Raw genomic sequence first — 22,573 nt, forward strand, 5'->3', positions numbered from 1 at the left:
CATGGAATTTTGTGGCTCCTTTTGATGCTGTTATTGTCCCGGTGCTGAGGCCTTGATGTCAAGTAAATAAAAGAATGGGCTTGTGTTAGGGTTAATTTCGTCAATGGATTAAAGTGTCTTGGTGCTCCTAAACAATTCTTTAAAATTCTACAGAATTGCAGTTGTCATAATTGAAGAACTCAGTATTAATGAGCAAAGCCCAGTGCTGCAAGGTTGGATTGTTTGTTTGCCTGTGCACTAACAGGAATGAAGCCAGCTCTTGTTATTTGGTGCCAAATGTGGACATCTTTATAATTCAGGTGGGGTGTTTGATAAATTCTGAGGTCTGTACACAAGGTAGTGGGTACCTGATACCCATTTTCCTACTACCTGAGGAATGGTAATCTGGAAATACAGTGACCACGTATCTACGAAACCGAGGAAAATTAATGTCAAACTGACATAATGATTATTTTTTTATTATTTATAGGATGGAATAAGAATTTAATTTCTAGTCATTCCAAGGAGTGGCCAGGGGGCACAAAAAGCAAGCAGGAATCTTTCTGATTATAGTAATTGCAAACATTCTTTAATTATTAAAACAATATGGCACTTGAAAGAATCTACAGAAGATGTGCCAAAGCACCCTGTAGTTCCATCGAGTCTGGGCTTTGGAGACTGTGGGTATGCTCATGAAGTTGGAAAACAAAAATGAACTTGAATCATGAGAAGTGTGAGAAATATTTAAAAGTTCAAAAAGAAAGCGGAGGTGCTTGCTTTGCTGCTGGCACAGTGTCGTGAGGATTTGGTGATTTAGGACCCTTGGATGGCGACAGAGCAGGAACACGTCCCAGGAGAACTGGGCCTGGGCACAGTCTCTTTGGTGCCGTGGGTGCCGCTCAGAGTGGCCTGGAGCGGAGTGGTGGGATCCGTAATCGTTTTGGCATGTATGTGGTTGTGCTCAGGTCTGTCTTTTGCACTACCCATTTTAGCAAAAACTCTTGCTCTTTCCGTCTGCCAGCAAGAACAGTGTCTATAATTTCTTTATTTTGACAGGCATTCTGCTCCGAAATAAGCAGCAACTGCTGTAACCCTGATGGGCCCATGTAAAAATAGCTCCCAGCACGTTTGATGTGGCTGCGTCCTCCTGGCCTGCGTCACGGTGCGCTGGGGACCCACGGGTGTGCTGGGGACCCATGGGGACGGTGGTTCCCGCAAAGGAAGCCTCCGCTTCCTGTTTGCCAGTGCTAAGTAACGCATAGTGCTTCATTTTGCAGTTCTCGCTTCCCTAATCCTTCTCTTTTCTCCGAAAAGTGTCTTGTGGAGTTGTGTAGATTGAAAAGCATTTGTCCTCGCTTTTGTTTTAATTGTGCAAAGAGCCTGCCGGTGAATTGTTTGCGACAGTGGCAGCACCAGCAGCGAGACGTGTGAGTGCAGTGAGGAGCAGCCCGGCTGCGCTCCCTCCGGCTGGGCACAGCGTTGATTCCGCTGCGTGTTTCGGGTTAAATGGTGCACACCAGTGACTTGGCCGTGTGTGCTATTGCAGTTGGCGGTTGCTGCCTCCTGTCTGATTGTAGAAATTGTGTTACCAGAAGGCTGGGGTTTTTTCCACCGTCCCTTCTCACTTTTTAACTCAAAGCTTAAAATAGACATAGATGCAATCAGACCTTTAATGTTTATTTTCTTAAACAATATACAACCATAAGGGGCAGTGGTAAGTGGATATGCTGTAGTTCAGTGTGAAGCCTGGACGTAGGCTGCAAGCAAGAAATGTGAAATGGAATCAAGAAGCTCACCTAGAGTTTGTTGTTAATACTGTACAAGCTAGACATAAAAGATTATGAAACTAGTTGGATTAAATACTCTAGGCCTTTGCTCCCATTTGAAGTGGAAAATACATTTGCTATTCAGGTGTAAGGAGTTTTTAATTGAAAGGTTAAGATAACAAGAGAAAGTCTGCTTTTGTAGTGCAGAAATTGCTACTAATGCTATATTTGACAATACATCTTGTGTGCGTGTGTCAGAATGATTGAAGACCAGTAAGACCAAAAAGCCTGACTAGTAGGTTTGGTTTTTGTAAAGCCATGTACAAGGTAAGTGAGCAGCTGAGTTCACCTGACCACAGGTAACTTTAACATATGCAGTAAGCAATTCCACAGGTATCATTCAGTCTCCTTTACTATTTCAGTGATTAAAAGTGGGCTTAGATGTTTTAAATAATTAGTCTGAGAGTTTGTTTTTTAATTGTATTTTTCCATTAAGTGCCTCGTGTCTTGGTCCATTCTGGTACTAACGACTCACAAGTATTTCTGTGTGCCGGACTGCGTTTACACAGCCGTATTTCTGACTCCTCGTGGAGCAGGATTTGTTCACAACAGCCTCTACTATTGCCACACCAGAGGAAGCCGCTGTCCTGGTCAACAAACAGCAGGGTGATGAGCTTTACATTAGATACACTTTGCAGGACAAGACTTCCTTCCTCTGGCTGTTCCTGGAGCGGGTTGTGCCCAATGCACGGGGAGCGTTGTTCTGAGTCAGGATTCCTCATGCGATGCGATAGGCGCTTATGCCCATTGACTGGTGTATTTAAAAAAATATTTTAAAAGTAGAGAGTTATAGAGGTATTACTGCAGAACTTAGTGCTCACTGTTAACCACATAACCACATTTGTTGATGACAGAAACCTTCCACAGTGCACTAAGTCTCAGTACTGAGGAGAACAGAATGAGACTTGCAACGCTGTGCTCTGTGCTTGTGTGGTCCTTTGGTTACCAATAATTAAAGAGTGAGTGGAAGCTGTGTCTTGTCTTCTCATCCCTAAATACTCAAACTTGCTCCCAGTTAAAACAAAAGTCATCTTAGTTCTGTATTTGCAAATGCTGGGTTGGGGCAGAGGAGGTGAGAGAGAGCTGAGCCAGGGAGCAGTTCCCTCAGTGCCAACTTAAATTCATGGTCAACCTTGTAGACCTCTGTAATTAAACATCGGTTGCATAAGTGAGTTGTGTTCATATTTAATAAGTAATCTTTCTCATGTGAGAATGAGGTGTTATATTTTTTTTTTGTTTTTATGCTAACTTTATAGGAAAGTAGTTCTTAATATTGCAGCAAGATCTCTCAATTGTTAAGTTAACCCATAATGCTGGGATCTTCAGCAGGCTTTTAGGGGAGTAGATAAAGAGCCTGATTCCCTGAAATTCTGCAGTGTCACTTTATTTCCTCACAGTTCCAGTCTATTACTTAACAGACATCTACTGATAAGCAAGCTATGCTTCAGGGTTGTGCTGCTGTGATATTCTGGAAGGACTAATCCTGCTCCATATTCTTGACTCTGCCAACTCCAACCACAACATTTTATAGAAAGGCAATCTAGAATTTTGTGTATTAATTGGCTTTCACCAAAGAAAGCACAAACCATTATTTTAACAAAATTGAAGTCAGATCAAGGGCTGGATTCTTTCCTGCAGTGTGCATGAATCTTCACTATTGTACGAGGAAAGGCTGAGGGAGCTGGGGCTCTGGAGCTTGGAGGAGACTGAGGGGTGACCTCATGGGGATCAATATGGAAAGTGGGAGTGTCAGGAAGATGGAGCCAGGCTCTTCTCAGTGACAACCAGTGATAGGACAAGGGGCAATGGGTGCAAACTGGAACACAGGAGGTTCCACTTAAAGATGAGAAGAAACTTCTTCCTGGTGAGGGTGCCAGAGCCTGGCCCAGGCTGCCCAGGGAGGTTGTGGAGTCTCCTTCTCTGCAGACATTCAAACCCGCCTGGACACCTTCCTGTGGAACCTCAGCTGGGTGTTCCTGCTCCATGGGGGGATTGGACCGGATGAGCTTTCCAGATCCCTTCCCATCCCTGGCATTCTGGGATTCTGTATAACCTCTTGGAAGATGAGCTTGGTGACCGTGTTTGGGTTGGGCTGGCATGATGTGTTGTTTTGAAAACCCTTATGACTTCCCCATAGGTACTGGATCAGCTGTGAGCTGGTGTTTGTGAATCCGCTTCGGCTGCTTAGCTAAGGCTTGTGTTTGGCCTCTGGGGATATTTGAGCGTGGGAGAGTCTGCTTCCAAACTTGTGGAAATGTGAGAGCTTTCGCAATGGTGAGGAACAAATGAGGAGCTGAGGTCGATGTGGTTGTAGTGACTCCCACGCGGTGGCTGCAGCTGGAGCACGGGCTGGGGCTCTGAAGGAAACTGATGGTGCTGCGTTGGAGATCAGACGCTGCCGCAGGGGAGCTCGGCCACACCTGCTCCTGGCAAGGCCACCCACGTTCTCGCTGCGTGTGCCCCACGCTGCACTCAAACTGTTTGCAGATGTTCAAATACAAACATAAAAGATCTTTTGGGTTGGGGTGGGAGGGTGTGCAATTATACTATTCCCATTTTGGTCTGTTGCGATGGACATCATGCATCTACTTGCTTTATCAGCTAAGTATAATTCCTCCTAACCTTAAATACGGTCACATCTGTGTTTAGAGGACCAAGATCTCATTTGATTTTTCTTTCATCTCCTTGCAGAAGTTTTTAGTTGTAATGAAAGTTCAGCTGACTCTGTGGTAATAGCATTGTGGTACGATACTTAATGCTAAATGTAGAAGAGCAAAAAGGCACATGCATGAGGGGGGAAATGCTGGTGCTCATGTTATTGAACATTAGTTAATCCTTGTCTCACTCTCAAGTTATGTTCTGAGGTTGAAGATGAAGATGAGAAGGACTGCAGTAGTGTTGGCAGAGGTGTCTCCATGATGCATTTGGCCAGTTTCCAGTGATGTATTGATCAGGCACTTGCTAAACAGTCTTTGTGTTTAACAGCACTTGATGAAAGTTTTCTCCTCCATGAATTTTTATAACACAGGTTGTGTGAGGCATGTACTTAAGATAACCCTACATTGTCCTTTGTGAAGTGTGTAATTTCAGTATGATCTTGTTGAGCTTTAAGAAAAGAGCTAGCATTTTAAGAAGAAATGGGTTTTTTCTAACATTTCTAGTGTCTATTACACCCTTTAAGGTTCATCACGTATCTTCTCAGGTCTATTAATGGACTTCAGTGATTTATGCTTTGTGGTCAGTCTGGACTAATCTTGGTTTTCAGTTTTTTAAAATTATTTTGTTGCAGTTAATACCTACGTTAAATTTCTGCACTATCATTTTTTATGCTGGTCCTGACAATTGCTCAGCTCGAGCACCTGCAGAAGAGCCGCAGTCTGTTGTTGATAATCTCTTTACAGTCACTTCCTGATTCATACGCAGGGCAAGATGAAGACCCAGTGGTCTGCTTAACAGGATTGAACTGACGTTGTGAACCAGCCTGTACAAATAAAGCATTGCATCAAATTTAGCCAAAGAGTTTAGAAGTCAGCAACTGATGATCAATATTTCCACAATGTGATTTTTGGCAAGAGTGAGTGGCTTTGATACCCAGTGGGCAGTGAAGGGCATGCTTTGCACTCATGAGTAGAAGTCTATAGTTTCTGTTGCTGTCAAACTACTGAATAGAGCTGATGTTCAGCAGCATTAACTCCTTATCCTGCACATCTCCATCTCCATTATGCTTCTTTTTGAGGCCTGGTCTTGAGCTGTGCAGATGTCTGCTTGCAGCAGGCAAGACCATTAGTTCACTGATCTGTTATGATGCAGAGGAGACAAAGATGCCTCAGGGTAGCTTTGTTGAATTTTTTCTTCCTTCACCCATCAGGTTTGAAATTATCAAAATGCATTTGAGGCCTTCTAATTTTCCTTCCCTGCTATGGTTACAAAAATTTTTCTTAAAAACAAACAAAAGCCTTGGATGAATGCCCATACCAGTCAATGGAACCAACTGGAGCAGCTGCTGATTAGCAGCCACTTACTCCCAGACAGACTTTGAAGCTCGCCAGTGGCTTTCCCAGCAAGAGGACTAATGGTGGAGGCATCAGCAGGTCCTGATGTGATCGTGGGGATACCATGCTGCTAATTGTCCCCAGGGCAGGACACCGGGGGGCTGAGGAAATGCTCCGCACTGTCACTAAATGTGGTTTTGATGTCAGTTCTCACATGTGCTTGTGAGTGACAGAGAACGCTATCTGGGAAGATGCGAATGCTGATTTATAGCACCAGCTGTGTCACGAAACCCACTTGTGTTGGCATCTTCAGGAGCAGCCTGTTTCGGTGAGGGAGGAGGGGGCAGTAATGAATGAAATGCTTTGTGACTGATGTGCTTTGGCTTTTAACTCTAAACTCTCCGGTCGCTCTGCTTGGCAATCAGAGTGCACAGTAACAGTCCTGTTACTGGCTTTGTTCCCTGACACCATGTCACGGTCCATTCGGTGGTGGACTCATGATGGTTCGTTTACCTTGATCTCGAAGCGCAAAATTAAGGCGACCAAATATTGTTCTTCAGATCAACTCTTACACACCACAGGGAGAGCACCTGGACCCTGAGTACTGTTCTGTGCCTGGAGCTGAAGGAGGGCAGGATGGGCAGCATGTGTGGTGTTCTCTGCTAATTGATACAAAAAAGTGCTTTGAATCTCTTTGAGATGTTGTCAAGATTTACTGAAGGAAAATGCTTTTTTTAAAGAAAACAAACAAACAACTTTTTTGGGTCTTGTGAGTTTTATACTTATTTAAAAAATAAAGACGTCTTGATTAGTTGCCCTTTTGTTTTAATTGGGGATTTGGGTTCTGTCTAATTTTTGATGGATAAACCCTGTTTTCACTGGAAGAGCAGCTAACGATAGCCTCCTAAAAAGGGCCATTTCTGCAAATCTTGCTTGATTTTTCAGCAAAGAAGCAGCTGAAATGCATCTACGAGAATGGTCCCAAACTGCAAACAAGCATCTCTGTGTGTTTGCTGTAGTGATGGTATGTAGAGGATACTGCTCTCCTGGTACACACACACAGGGACATTGCTGTGCTTTCCAAACATATTGGGAAAGGCAAGGGATTCTTTTCAGACAAGCTCTCTTATATTCCCTTTCTCTCATATATATATATATAATCTGTGTGGTCAATGAGTTTGAAACAAATTCCTTTTGGGGGAACACATTGTGCATGTTCCAGTCTGCTTGTGGTGGTGCACCACCCATAGCAATGTTATGGTGATAACAAGCTCCAGCTCTTAAACATCTCTGGGTAAGTGAAAGCAAGGGTTAATGCCTCGTGTTGGTTCATCTGCTGAGTACAATTAGCTTCATATAGCAGTGTTTCACTGCGGAGAAAAGGGCAGCATGGCATTTATTAAAGACTGCCCCTTGGCGCTTGACATTTCAGTATCGCATGCGGTGGGACACACAGCCTAAAAAGTGGGGAGAAATGCGCTTCTTGGCTGGGTTGTCACCGCCAGGGCAGGTTTCTCTTGGGCAGAAAGGAGCATGAGGGACACTCATGTCTTATATTCCTGCAAGATTCCTTTATGAAAAGATTAAAGGAGAAGAATATGCACACTCGGGCGTGTGGCCGCAGGCAGGCAGTGATGCCCCATCTCTCACTTCCAACTGACAGCCTTTAATTAGAACCTGCTGTGACGAGGCTGCCTGACTCCAGGGCATTTGTGGCTGGGCAGGAACTGCATAGTTTGCTGCCAGCATACTTTATGGTGTTGGATTGATCTTATTTTCATTATGTTTTTCAAACCTCTCTTATAGTTTTGAAGATTACCTTTTAATTTCAGAAAACTGGTTATTGAAGTAACTGAGGAATTTGGGAGGCTGGTGAATAGGAGAAACGCATTGGTTTTCATGGGCTGTTTGCAGGACAGAGGATTCAATTGGAATGAAAAAAAATGCTCTCTTGTATAATTGCTTTCCATTCTGTCCTCTGATTCTGGATGTAATAACACAAATGTGCTCCTTCTGTAGTTTGTGGTCCTTCTGCAGCTTATGCTTCTGAAGAGATGGCCCTTGGCCAGTGCTCTGATCCTATGGAAATACGTGGGAAATACTAGTCGTGACTCAGGGTGCAAATCAGGAATGAGCACAAGCTTCTCACGTTCATTATGAAGTTTACAAGTAAATGCTCTTTGTGGTAAATGAGTTTATAACGAAGTTAAATGAAGAAAACTTACTAACGCAAGCATTGCCTTTGAAAACTGCTGCAACGCATAGAAGTGCTGGGGCGTTATCACCGATGAAGTTTATCCTTCCCCCCGTGTTGGCTGTAGAAATTTCTTCTTGTGATACATACGTTTTTGGACTGGTGCTTGGTTTGGTTTCACATGCTTCTTCATTTACTAGAAGAGTGCAATAGTTGAAGTATAAACCCAACACTTGCTTATTGTGTTCATGCCCTCCTTTTTTGTAGATTTACTACTATCCTGTACTTCACAGGGTATTGGGACTTTTGTTTCCCAATTTAGGTCAGTAAACTGAAGGCGAAAGTGATGAGACAGCGGTCTGAACAGCCATATGAGACATTTACTGAAGAGCTGGGAATACTCGTCGCTCTATTTAGTGCAGCATTATACCTGATACAGCCCCTTGCAGTCTGCACGGGTACATGCGTCACGGGTGCAACAGCACAGGGTGATGAATCGGTGACCAATTTTTTGATCTTGTTTTTCATAACAGCACAGAGCTACGGGCTGGCAGTTAGCACATCATGGGGAAGCTGCTATGAATTATGCACGATAGCCTGACCCATTTGCAGGCCAGTCTGTTTGTGATGCAGGGCAGCTCATGTGCAGTCTGTGCCATTGCCATCGGGGCTGGTGGCTGCTCCCCGGGCTGCTCCTGCACGGCTTGCCTTGCCAACTGGCCTTTGGTGTCCCCACCACGGAATGGGGGGAGAAGGTCTTAATTCTCAGATTGCGTAGTCCCTACTGGTCTGAAGGGACAGATTCAGCAGGACGTGTTGAATCTAGGGGTAGTTTAAAATAGCTTATGCTTATTTTTCTCTTTGCTCTTGAGCAAAAGTGTCGCTCCCTCCTGTGATGCTAGTAGGGCCATTTTTGGGGGATGACATGTTAAGTAGATGTTTTAAGCAACAGAGAGCAATCTTTTCCTCAGTGTGTTTTATCTGTATGCTACGAAGAGGACAGGAGCTGCCTCAAATTTTAACTTGGCAATGGGGTAATGGGATGGGACAGCCCAAGAAATTTCACCTTGGGTCAAGTGCATTCAGAAGTAATTGCTGCTTCGTACTTGGTGCGTGGCCTTTATGAAAGAAAGGGGTTATTTTGGCATGGGCAGATGTTCACATAACGAAAACTTCGAAATTAAGAAATCACTTTTAATGTCTGAGACCAGTGGGGAATCAGTTCCAAAGGAGCACAGCTACAAGTGCCCAAAGGAATTTCTACTTTCTCTCTTTCTTTAGGAAAAAAAAAAAAACAAACTCAAAATTGTACTTTTCTAGTCCTGAAGTATCTAGCTACTACCCTTTTTCATAAAAAAGACACAGTAAAAGCATGGCTGGTTTATTTTGCAGTGCAATCTTCACACTTTTTTCCACTTTGTTTTTTTCTATAGTTTTTGCATTGTGAGTGTGGGTTTGGTTTGTGGGTGTTTTTGTTGTTGTTGTTGTGGTGTTTGTGTGTGTGTTTGTTGTTTTGTTGTGGGGTTTTTTGTTTGTTGTTTTTGTGTGTGTGTGTTTGTTTGGTTTTGTCCAAGCAGTTGTCAACTTGAACTTCTGTACCAGGGAATGAATGTTTTATGAACAGCCTGTGCCTTCACTGCTGCGGCCTGTTTTCGCTTGGCTCCTGCTGTCCGATTTGCCTGTGCTTATTGAGGTGGTCCTGATTCTAACACTTTGCTCACCAGTGAGTCCAAGCTTTATTGCTGAATGAGGGTAAGAATTGAAATGTAAGAATAATTTCCAGAGTGAGTTGGTGGTGAGGCTGCTGGCCTTGCCGAGAAGGGCCGAGGAGCAGCTGTCCCGCAGGCCTGAGCTGGGGGCCATTGCTCCTCAGGCAGGATCCTGAGCGCATTTCTCAATCTCCTCACTCGAGCTGTCATTTTAACACCTTTTCACATGGATTCAGTTTGGGAGCAAGCTGATTCTTAGCTGCTTCAGCAACTTCCACACCTGAAGCCTAACTCTCAGCTTTGGTAATCCCCCTGGAGCCTCTGGACACGCTGGTTCCAGCCTGTAAGAGGATCCTACATACCAAATCACAAAAGCAATGGAAATGCAGCACTCCTGCCTGTAAACAAAAGAAGTCAAGTGCTGGTGATTAAGTGCAGTGCCTACTGCATTGCTCAGAGCCATTTCCACCACCTTCATTTAGCCTGTGCTTTATCCCTCAGATATTTTTTTTTTTGTGAGTCATATCAAAGGAGTATTTATTGAGGGAGGAGAGGAGGCCACAGTGTGCCCAGTATGGCCAACATGTGGCCACTAGCTCTTGTAACAATACATCGAGCTGCTGCTTAGCTATTGATTCAGGGACAATAGCATTTAGCCCTCTGGACTGTGCAAGTTAATACAGTTTAAGTGTCTAGCTACCAAAGCTGACAGGCTAAATTAGACTTTTTATCGTTGAATCTTTTCATCCCAGCAGCAGCACACTGAAGCAATATATTCTAAACATAGGCTCCAGTGTGTTTTTTATCATATAAATAAATAAATAATCCCTCTAAATCGTCTGTGGAATGTCCCTCTAATCTGTGAGGGAGAACATTGTGATCTCATAAGGTATTTGAGTTTCTTCCTGCTGAACCTGAAACCTTCTTAAATCTCATGTGAGTCTGATGGGTGCTCTGGCTCAGCCGAAACGGGAGGCTGGGAGTGCTGGAGCTGAGCCGTGGTGCTGCCAGCCTTGTGGTGTTAAAACCTCATGCTTGTGTTTTGGGAGGCTTAATTTTCTTTTTTTCCTCTCAAATTTTAGTCTCTTAAAAGCTTCAGCTCCTATAGGGTATTTTCTTCTACTGCTATAATGGCACAAAATGCCTGTTCTGTTTAGGCTGCAACATCCTTGAGGCTGTTGAGGGTTCAACAGTAGTGAGGTCTGTGAGGTGAAGCAAGAATCACAGAATCCCAGAATGTCAGGGATGGGAAGGGACCTGGAAAGCTCATCCAGTGCAATCCCCCCGCCGGAGCAGGAACACCCAGCTGAGGTTCCACAGGAAGGTGTCCAGGCGGGTTTGAATGTCTGCAGAGAAGGAGACTCCACAACCTCCCTGGGCAGCCTGGGCCAGGCTCTGGCACCCTCACCATGAAGAAGTTTCTTCTCATCTTTCAGTGGAACCTCCTGTGTTCCAGTTTGCACCCATTGCCTCTTGTCCTGTCACTGGTTGTCACCAAGAAGAGCCTGGCTTCATCCTCCCGACACTCCCCCTTTCCATATTGATCCCCATGAATGAGTCACCCCTCAGTCTCCTCCAAACTCCAGAGCCCCAGCTCCCTCAGCCTTTCCTCACACAGGAAATGCTCCACTGCCTTCAGCATCTTGGTGGCTGCGCTGGACTCTCTCCAGCAGTTCCCTGTCCTTCTGGAACTGAGGGGCCACAACTGGACACAATATTCCAGGTGTGGTCTCACCAGGGCAGAGTAGAGGGGCAGGAGAACCTCTCTGACCTACTGACCACCCCCGTTCTAATCCACCCCAGGTACCATTGGCCTTCCTGGCCACAAGGGCCCAGTGCTGGCTCATGGACTCCAGGTAAACGGTACTGGAGCGATTTAGGAGAAATGTGAAGGAGCCCTGGAGCCTCACTGGTGTTACCGCTCTGGTATCGGTGGGGCAACTGAGCTGGGGGTTGCTGGAAGGAGAGGTGAGTGTCTTGTGCACATCTGTCCGTGCTGCCGTCAGCCCTGGTCACCAGCCGAAGGAGCCTGAGCAGAGAGTGACTGAGTCAGCAGGACGCAGGATTAGGTCATGCTCAAAGGATTAGGATGTTTATGGAAGCACATGAAAACGCTTGTGTCACTGCGGCTTTGGGCTTCTTGTACAAATCCAGAGCGTTCATTTGAGGACTTTGCAGAGAAGCGGTTAGTCAAAGCACTGGTCTAATAGCTGAAGAATGCACGGATGGCCACTTAACAAGAAAATGTAAAATGAAAGCATATGAATGCAATGCGCAAGAGGAATATAATATCTCCTTTTATTAAATTCCTTGCTCACTGTAAAGAGGCATCAGTTTCTTCAGATCAGTGTTTTTGCACTTTGCTATTGCTGTTTTAGATCATTATGGTCATAATGAATTTGTTATGAAAAATGAGCAATGCTTTCTGAAGCCACAGAAAACGTCTTTTATTTTGGAATCTGATAAGCAGAAAGAACTAGGAGCCGAACTGGTGCTAAAATTTCGTGATTAAATTTGGACTGACAAAACAGAAACACGAACAAAAATGTGTGTGGCTTTTAGTGCTAATTAATCTTCTGATGCATATTAACATATCCTGATTAGTTTAATATTGATGAGCCATATTGATGATTAAAATGAAGTTGCTAGGAGCAAAATATGAAAATGTAGGATTTTCATGCAGGGGGAGGAGAAAACCAATGCTGCGTGGTACCATTTGCAAAGTGCTTCGAAGGTGCTTGGAGCTGGTGTGTTCCCTGGCCAGCTCTCCTGGTGAGGAACGCTTTTCTGAGTCAAGTTGAGAGGCATATTTAAACTCAAATTGCCAATCGCTTTACACACAGCTCTTCAGAAGAGCTGCAGTTTGTACTGCTCTATATAGATTAAACTCCCTCAAATCACAAATTGGGGGGAACAGGTAGTGAGTAAAGTCTGGAGAGGGATGGATTGATGATGGTCACCATGGGCCTGTTTGTTGGATAGGTTGCTTGCTTAAAGCATTTCTCCTCCTCACACCCTTTCTTGTCCCTTTTTTTCTTTTCCTTTAATTTTTTGCATGGCACTGGTGTAATGAGATTTTAAGGGCAGGGTTGCTGCTGAGTGTGGGAAGGGGTAAGAGAGTACAAATACATTCCCATATTGAATTGGATCTGTCATCTCTTTAGTCCAGCGTGTTTCTGACAGTGACCAACATCTGAAAAAGGCATCTGGCAGTTGCAGAGTGATGCCACCAGCACAAGGTAGCAATCCCTAACAACTAGAGACAATCTTAAGCTCCAATGCCTGGACTTCAGCTTTTCCAAAATGTCTTGACCTTTGCTTCTACACTCAGATGTTGTTAGTGTGTTTTAAGAGCAAAAATGGCAAATGTCTTGCTGGTGTTTTCATGCCAGTGATGTGATTCTATGTCCTGTAGCAATCTACTATGGTTTATTCTTTACATTTTTATTGAAATACTTATTTTCCTTTTTTAAATCTGTTAAGCATTTGGTAAAAGCAAATCTATAGTCGCTTCAGAAATACACATAGCTTTCATTCCAGGCTGGGTATAAAATGTTAATTGCTTTACTGCAAATACTTTACTAACATCTTGACTCTCCTTCAGTTGAAGGATTTGTGGTTAAACATTCACTTGAAGCTACCATTTCTTTTTCTTCTCCATTGCATTAACAGTTGTATTTTCCCTGATTTGTTTATAGTTAAAGATAACCGGCATGATTGAAGAATTGATCTCAGACCTCTATCTTTTAAATCTCTCTTTGCCTTTTTGTTATCGTACCACATTTGTGGAGTAAGCAGAGAAACATCCTCAAAATTCAATATCAATAGCAAAAAATTTCTCCAAGAGATTTAATGATTTTTATATGCTGTTGATCTTATCCAGAGCTTGTATACCAAACCTTAACGCTATCTGGGAATCTGTGGTAAGCAAAAAGCAGGTAATTATATCTGCTTTCCTAGCTCCTTATTTATGCGAATAAAGCAATATGACCCCTTAAGATAGCAAAATAACCTAGAGTACAAAGAAGAAGTCTGAGACAGAGCAGTTTGGGGAACAAAGGAAGGTTGGACACACCTGCATTTAGGCTCTATAGGGTAGGGAAATTAAGTCTTAGCCTCTAAAGCACATAATCTTGAAAACTGCAATACTGGAGTTTTGTCGTATCTAAAGCAAGTTGGAGCTTGTAGGTGCTGGATGGTTGTGCTGTTTGTAATGCATGTCTGTGAAGGGTTTTTGAAAAAGCAGGCCTGCTGGAGGCAGCACCCTGCCCTTGGGGTGGGATGCTGGGGCCAGGCATCGTGACTATCATGCAATTCTAAAAGAAGGGAAATTAGATATGACATGTAAATATGAACTTATATTAGTAGCAAAGGCATCCAGTTACACAACGTTTTTAAAAAGCGTATGAATCCTGGAAGGACAGTGTTGTTTGTCCTGTCCCCAGCAGTTTCAGGTGATGTCATTTGTCATGGACTCCTTTGAAGTCTGTGATCCTAATCAGTATGTGAAGACTTTGGGTTGGGTGTTTTGTTTTGCTGTCTGAGATATCTTGGGGACCATGGCAGGAGTCTTTGACACAGTCTTGTTTATTAACTGTTTCTCTGTTGGTTGTCTCCAGTTTGGAGCATTGCCGCTGTAAAGCTGGTATCTGTCGTCTGCTCCTAGCATTGTGCTCAGAATCTTATCTTCCTATTTATCCCATATGTCTACAGATAAAATGGAGCTATTATACAATCAGTGATGGCTCTTTCACATCCTCTATTTGCAGTCAGTATTAGTGAACTCTTTTAGTCAGTATTAGTGAACTCCTTTGGCCCCGGCAACTGTAGTTCTGAACTGGCAATGGCACAGGCAAGTTGCTTTGGGCAGCAAATTGTTAAGGGGACACTAAGGAGCATGTAGGCCACCTCTTTATCCCCTATGGAAGGTGGGCTGTGCGCCCTCAGTCCTAACCAGGTCTGCGACTGATGGGTGCACAGGTCCAAGACAAGCCGGATGGCACCATTTCCCTGCTGGTCCTGCTTCTGACTTGCTCTCTCTGTTGTGGTGCTGTTGCACACAAGATCACCTTTCCTTGGGAGGCTTTTTGTAGCTAAATCCCACTGAAATGTGTGTTTGTAAACCAATAAAGGTTTTTGAAGTGCAAGGTTTTGCATGGATTTCATTAATACCAAAAAACCCAAAGTCCATTGTTTAGACTCTTCTTGGTGTCTGTTTTCACCAGTTTGGAAATCTGTGCTCCAAGGGCTGTGAGCAACCAGGAGCTGTGCTCAGGGAAAAAATTGATTATTTATCTGAATTTTTCCTTATCCTTTTTTCTTTGCCCTTGAACTGTTTTCATTTAAGGAAACAGAACTGGTGCGCGTGATGAAAATTTGGCAGAAGTGCCGTTTGCCGCAAGATGTGCCGCTGCTCTGGTTCATCGAGGCATCTGCCCTCCCTACCAGCACATGGAGAGGAAGATTTTAGAAACTCCCAAAACGTGTGTTTATTGAAGAAAGGTTTGATGTTCTTGACATGCTAAGGAATAGAGGCTGTCCCTCGGGGTTGCACAGGGGGTGTATTAAAAAACTGTGTCTGAGCGGCACTCAGGGGCGCTGGGTGATGATGGACATGCCGGTTCCCTGCTCCCCACTGTTTTTCAGTCAGATGATGCAACTTGAGCGCAACGTTAAAGCCACTTAGGTTGAAAATATCCTTGGCTAGCATTCATTTCAACGTGCTAAAAGCAATTTGCTGTTATATAGGAGGTTTATTACGTGCCCTTGTTAGGACTTTTATGGACTGAGAGGGATGTATTCAAATTTGCAATGCTTTTGCTTCATGAGTATATGTAAATGCAAATTTTAAGCAATTAGAGAGTAGATGTTAAAATCACTAATAGTTTAATGCTTTTTTCCCCTGCTGCTGAGATGGCTGTTTAGTAACTCCTGAGTGACTGGGGCCAACAATCAGTATGAGAGAGTTTTAGTTTATCAAAGAATAAACTGTGTACTCAGGTCTGCTGTGATGAAACAGCAGACACCTTGTTTCAAAAAGGACTAAATGATGAGGGTGTGAAGAGGCATTAGCAAACTCTATGGGGTTCCCAGTACTTGGCTCTAGGCTACCTATGAACTGGATAGTAAGTACCTGCATCTCTTTGAAGATCTGACCTTGGTTTCTGATTTGTTGGGTTGGGTTTTTCTTCTATTAATTCTCAACTGTTTCTATCATAGCAACCAGATAATGTGAGATAAGCCGAGCAAAGGAGAAAGGGAACAAAAAAAAAGGGAAACTTTTTCTTTAAAAAGATCATTTTGGTTTGGTTTGGTTCAGCCTGAAGAATTACACCAGCTAAACATTGCTTGTGCAAAATATATATGTGTGTATATATATATATATATATATGTATATGTTTTTCATGTTTGTTGCAAGCCAAAGTACTCTTTCTCCACCCTCCCCCATCCCCTCTGCGTGTTACTAGGATTAATTGTTTAATTCTTGGCATGTAAATTGTAACTACGAAGTGCAAAACTTGGGTAACATCGCAGAGATCCAGCAATTAGAGAGTGATACAGAGGTGCTTTTATATTAGCTTGTGTTCCCTAATTTTTTTACCTCACAAAAATTTGGTGAACATGCCTTTCCTGAACTTTTAAAAGCTGAATATTATAGATATCCTCAGTAATACCTTATGCTGTTTAATACAGTAAGCAAGGGTTACATTTCCATGGTCTTAGGCCTCAGTTCAGCAAAACCCTTCAGTTCCTGTTTGATTTGACTTGCATGATAAAATCCTCAGTATATCGAATGCAGAGTAAGTTTGAGGGAACGCACGGTATTTGTCACTGTCCGGAGGCTGATTTGTGTGGTGGAGCCCTGGGCCCATTCAAGATTTTCCTTCCTCTTAATCCTTCAAATCATGTATAAGCAGTTGTGTTTCCCTGCTCCCCGTGTCTTTAAACGGAGAACATTTTAGTTCCGTTTTAGATGACAGTGTAAGTAACTTATGAAACTCCTTCACTGAAATATTATTCTGCTTTCTTGGGTGTGTTCTTTCATGACACAGGAAGCTGCTCATCTTTTTGACTGGGTAAGAGGGAAATGTTATTTCTGCTGCCTGTTCCTCTGGAAGGTCTCTGGGGGTGGGTTGTGGCTCTTTCCTTGTCGGTCGGTCCATCTGCTTTAAGCAGCTCTGAGGCTTTTTCTCTGTCTTTGTGTTCTTGCTGTGGTTCAGTGCGTGTCTCGACTTGCACCCCGGATAAAAAGCAAACATGGAAGCATAACCAGCATACTTTGGGTGAATTTCATTGCTTTTAGGACCTGCTTTTGGCCAAGTAGAGGTCTGGAGTGACAGATCAAAGAAAGAAGCAAACAAAGCAGGACTATTCCCAATTTTCACAAGGCCTAGAGTCTTGCTTTTGAGTATGACTGAGATCAGTCTTTGCATCTCCCATATCACAGCAGCTATTCTGAGAGAATCATAGCATTCAAAACTCCAAGAAGCGTGTTTCAGAGATTCTTTACATTTAATGTGATCAGTGAACATCTGCATGTGAAGGAACTTTTTGAAAACAGGTTTGAAATCTTAATCTTGTTAGAGAAGTACTCGATACCTTAACAAACAGCAGAACGTGAAACTTTGCAGCCCTCACGTCCCAAGGTGTGTGCAAATGAGTTGTCAGAAACTCATTTATTTTGTGAAGAGATTATACTCCTAGGAGTATCATTCTGATAGAACTGTGAACAGTTTTCTTCACTATTTTGGTACCTTTGTAGCTAGAAATAGAGGATTTGGACGAGGAGCAAGAGCAGAGTAGATTTGGCTTCTATTTCTGTGTTTTATATAGTATTAAAGGAAAAGTGGATGAATAGATGCTGGACTTCTGGGTAAATAAAGAATTATAGGTAAAAAGTCAGTTTTCCTTTTAATAGCTTGGTTTAAAACAGGCCTGGGCTGTAGCCATGGAAGGTAATTGCATTGCCCTGTAATTTTATGCAATTTTGTTAAAGTTAAATTTCCTGTTCCACGCAGGCTGTTACAATTACAAAAATTGCTTGTAACATGAGTGTATAAGGTCATTTCTAAGTATGTACAAGAGAATAAAACTTGCTTAGAATTGAGGTGCTTTTAAAATGTTCCCTTATAAATCCACCCAGACAGGATTGTTCCAGGCTGCCTATCCTGATGACCATGTCGGGGGAGAAAATTTCCTGTGTTCTATTTAGTGTCAGAGTCCACTCAATATCGGTTCTGTCCCCACCTTTCCGAGCCCTGACAGTAATACCTTCAAGCGAATGGCAGGGTTTCTGCTGGATCTTCCCGAGAACAGCAGCATCCTTCAGCAGAGCTGCTCCCCGGGCCCATAGCTGTTCACTATGAGCTGAGCTCTGCAGATCCCCTGTGCTTGGGTTAGTAGGGGAAAGGAACCTGGGGATCCTGAGGACAGCAGGATGACCATGAGCCAGCACTGGGCCCTTGTGGCCAGGAAGGCAAATGGTACCTGGGGTGGATTAGAAGGGGGTGGTCAGTAGGTCAGAGAGGTTCTCCTGCCCCTCTACTCTGCCCTGGGGAGACCACACCTGGAATATTGTGTCCAGTTGTGGCCCCTCAGTTCCAGAAGGACAGGGAACTGCTGCAGAGAGTCCAGCGTAGAGGAACAAAGATACTGAAGGGAGTGGAGCATCTCCCGTGTGAGGAAAGGCTGAGGGAGCTGGGGCTCTGGAGCTTGGAGAAGAGGAGACTGAGGGGTTATTTTACATGGATAACTAAATGTTAATAACTCTTCCAAATTTACATTAAGCATTCTGCTTCAAGGCTTGAGGCAACCACCAGTTCTGGGACATTATGAGGTTTCTTGCACCTTTCTCTGAAGCGTCTGGCATTAGCCTCTGTAGAGGACAGGATATTGGATTAAAAAACCCAGTCTCATCCGCTATGCAAATTTCTGTGTTCAGATACTCACTGTCAGTAGTGACTTCTGCAAAAAGATGACATTTTCCTTTTGGTTGTTAAAGGAAGGCCTAGCATCCATGTCAGAAGTTTTAAGACCGAATAGTCATTATTCTCAAGAGTTTCTCCCTTAGCAGTATTCCTGAGTTCCTGGATTGAATCCCACGTGGACTGGTGGATCAGATGGGGCTTGGCGTGTCCTGCGCTGCAATGAGCTCATCAAGCTACCAGAACATGGTGCTGCTTCGCTGGGCAAACGGATGCCCTGGGTCCCTTTCTCTGTGTCAGATTTGTAATAAATGCAACTCTAGAAAAGTGGATCTTAGGGTTTTTTTACGGAAAAAAAAGCCAGTGTGTTTGAGCAGCTTGCATTTTTTTTGCTATCCCTTTAACATTTATGGCGATCTTAGGTATTAGGCTCTTAAGCTGCTTTGTTGAAACTCATTTGACAAGGACTTACACAGATGGTGCTTTACTTTCTGTCTGAAATGTGACACTTTTTAATTTCCCCTGGGTGATCTCAGTGAACCTGGCTAGAATTTCTTCAACGCATATTTCTCTCCTGTATCTCTGAATTGCTTATCTGAAATAAAATGTAGGCTGATAGGAGCAATATGTGAATGTCTTTAACTGTAGGCAGGGCTAGCACATTCAATCATGTTTCAGCTCTGTCCAATAATTACTGCATCTGGTCTAACATACAGAGGTAATAAAATACTGAAATCTGCTTCTCTTCAAAGCAGATTTTTCCTCTGCGTTGACAGTATATTTCTGAAGAGCTAGCAAAAGATGATTAACTGAAAAATGCAATGCATGACTAGACAAGGAGTTTTGTGAGATGCTGATCTGTCCTTGACCTGGCTTAATGCCTGGTATTAATGGTGGCTATGAAAATCTGCCGTATGGACAGTGGCATCCCAAAAGATGCTGTGGCACCTGAAAGCTCCAAATACATCCTGGGCTGGGTTGCGGTGCAGCACATGCAGCACTTAAAAGCTCACGTTCATTAATCTCATGGACTTGGATCCATCTGCCAGGCTGTGTGTTACTAATATATACCTATGTAAAATGTTAAACTCTTTGTTTTATAATATCTATTAGTGAAAGCCACTTATGGGTTCCTTAAATGCTGCTGTGCAGCAGCTGGGGTGTCAATACGGGCTGGTGCTCCTGTCTTGAAAAGCGCTGCAGCTCGGCACGTCGCTTGGTAGAGCTTTAAACAGAACGAGAACCCCAAAAAAGAAGCGGGAGGAGGTAAAAACGGCGAATGAGAGGCCTGATCGGGAGCATGCTACGCTGAAGAGGTTAGATGCTGTGAGCTGCCTAAGTCCCTTCAGCAGTGCTGCTGAGATGCCGTCTGGGAGCACAGGTGGCAGAGCTGGCAGGGTGAGCGTCGCTGACCCACTTCAGCCAGAGTGACCCACGCCGGCTTAACCGGGCTCTGGAGCAACCCTGCTGACCTCACTGGGGTTAGCGGGGTTAAGGGGGCAGTAATCTCCAGCTATGAGCAGCTGAGGGTGGTGATAATGTTTCCTTGGTATGGCTGGATGAGGAAGAGTGAGTGTGCTCCCAGCCTAAGAAATGGAACAGGCTGTTTATACTAAATCTCTTCGCAGCGATTCAATTTTTGCAGGAGACTGACCCAACTATAGAGAATATGCATGTGCAGAAGTGTCTGGTCATCTTGCAGTTGTCTTGTTGAAAACCAAAATCTTGCTTTAGCAGCAAACTCAAACTGATAGCCTCTTTTTCCCTCCCACAAGGGTTTATATGAGGTTCTACATAAATATCCCGTGTATCACAAAACATTATCTGGGCGCTACACTTTAAAGAGCCCCATGATCACTGCTTGACAGCATTTAAAGGTCTGATCCCAGAAGAGGAGGGTGTAGGAAAGGGTTGCATTGTTTTACATCAAAGAAATACAAGGGTAAATACTCTCAGCTATTTACAATGGAAGTTCCATATACAAAATTCTGGGTTTCCTAGTAAAAGATTTGTTTTCTGACTCTCCTAGGCTTTTGGGCAGGCCCACACCAACCACAAGAAGGTAGCAGCAGATGGAGAGAGCAGAGAGGAGACATTGATTCAGGAATCGGCCACCAAGGAAGAGTACTACATGAAGAAAGTTATGGAGTTACAGACAGAACTGAAGCAGCTCAGAAACGTCCTTGCCAACACCCAGTCTGAAAATGAACGCCTTAATTCTGTTGCACAGGAACTGAAAGAGGTGAGTGAAGGCGCACAGTGTGCACCACGGTTTGTATTGCGGTTATGTTTTCTTGTGCTGTGTAACCAAAATAAGGAAGATTCTTGAGCTGATTGGTGTCTGCTTAATACTGCTGGCAGCTGCTGAGATGGGTTGTCTCTCTGAGACTTCAGCAAGGTATTGCATCCAACCAAAGCTGCAATTCAACAGTCCAGTAAATCCAGCTTTCTGGTTCCATCCACTGAACCTACCTGTTGTGCCCACAGTGGTTCTGACAAAACACTGAGTTGCACAAAAGGTGTAGTAGTAAAATTCATAGTCATGTGTTTTCTCTCGAGAAAGTGATGTGTTTTACTTTTTTCATAGGTTACTTAATTTACTACCTCAAAGTACCTCTGACCTTTTATTGTTCTGTCTGTTTCTGAGCGGAAATGATCACTGAAAAATTGACTTTAAAAGTTTAATTACTTATGAAATCTGTAGCTCAGCAAGAGTCTCTGTGGCACTGATGCAGAAAAGATTGTTTTGAGAGCTCAAACCATTGCTCAAATTTAAACTGGGTAAAAGTTAGAGAGACTGTGAACTGCAGATGATGTGGTAAACAATCCGCAATTATTACTCATGATCTTTCTTGCACCTTCCTTTGAAGTGTTAGGTACAAGTCTTGTCTGACCGGGAGATAATTGCCTGGGCTCCCCTGCCAGGAATTGAGGTCATATAAGAGCCCACGTGTTAATCTCAACATGCTCTATGTCACCACAGCTGAAAATCAGGAGTGTCTGATTTAATTTCTTCAGGACATAGTAACAAATATCTGGTGGTAAAATTCACGGGGAAATAAGGGTTACTTCTGTGGAGATGTGGGAGTTCAACACGTCCTCTCGTTAAGGTACAATAAAGAAGATTTGTAGGGCAAATTGTCAGAGGTGATCGAATGGGCCACTCAAGCCCTTCTTTAATTCCATGGGTCTTGGCTGTGGGATAACAGAGCTGATATTGGGCCACATGAAGGAACCAGTCCCTGCAAGCACACACACACAAGTCTTGTCTATATTTCTAACCTCTAAGAACAGCTTAAAATAAAAGCTCTCCACCCCAGCGGCAGCATCGTGTCCGTAATGGATTCCAAATGCCACTCAAAAGCATGCTGATGGGCAGGTTTCCATCCCGCTCCCTGTGTCACTGCAGCTGAAAGCAATTTTTCCTTCTATATACTGACACTTTTCAACCACCTTTACTTGGAGCTGCGTTTTGGTTTATACAACTCTCAGACGAGCTGTCTGTTTGAAAGGTTTTAGGGTGTGGGTGTGTGTTTTTCTTGTGCTTTGTCCTTCCACCTCAACCCACACACGCTTGTGCGCAAATGTGAGAGGTGGACCCCGGTGAGAACTGAACAGTGCAGGAAGATGGAAAGTGAGCGATGTCAGTTTTCTTGTGAAGACTTTTTTTTTTAAGATTTTAAGGCCTCTTCTGCTAAATGTGGTAAGATGCATTTAGTTACTTGACTAGAAAAAGAGGCTGATGATAATTAACTGGATGTGACTGATTTGAAACTTGGATTGGAAACTGAACTCAGTTAAAGAAAAATAAAAATCAAAACTTAATGTGATAAATAAATGGAATCTTACAGTTAGGGGTTTATCTGAATGTTGCTTTGTGTCATCTCATAGAATCATTTTGTTTGGAAAAGACCTTTAAAGTCATTGAGTCCAATTATAACCTCACTCT

At 43.5% G+C, this 22,573-nt stretch overlaps 2 protein-coding genes across 2 annotated transcripts in view; one reads left to right on the plus strand and one right to left on the minus strand.

Annotated features, from left to right (window-relative positions):
- The window catches only part of BICD2 (BICD cargo adaptor 2), a 92,329-nt gene that overhangs the window by 27,025 nt on the left and 42,731 nt on the right, over positions 1–22,573 (plus strand). Inside the window, exon 2 of the mRNA XM_065845231.2 lies at positions 20,654–20,866. Coding sequence (XP_065701303.1) covers positions 20,654–20,866 — 213 coding nt within the window. The remainder of the gene's footprint in view (positions 1–20,653; positions 20,867–22,573) is intronic.
- Positions 5,001–22,573, minus strand: part of NINJ1 (ninjurin 1) — a 294,431-nt gene continuing 276,858 nt past the window's right edge. Inside the window, exon 4 of the mRNA XM_071813008.1 lies at positions 5,001–5,011. The gene's annotated coding sequence lies outside the window, so the exon portion shown is untranslated. The remainder of the gene's footprint in view (positions 5,012–22,573) is intronic.

The sequence above is a fragment of the Patagioenas fasciata genome, chromosome 10, assembly GCF_037038585.1.
Source record: "Patagioenas fasciata isolate bPatFas1 chromosome 10, bPatFas1.hap1, whole genome shotgun sequence".
Lineage (NCBI taxonomy): Eukaryota > Metazoa > Chordata > Aves > Columbiformes > Columbidae > Patagioenas > Patagioenas fasciata.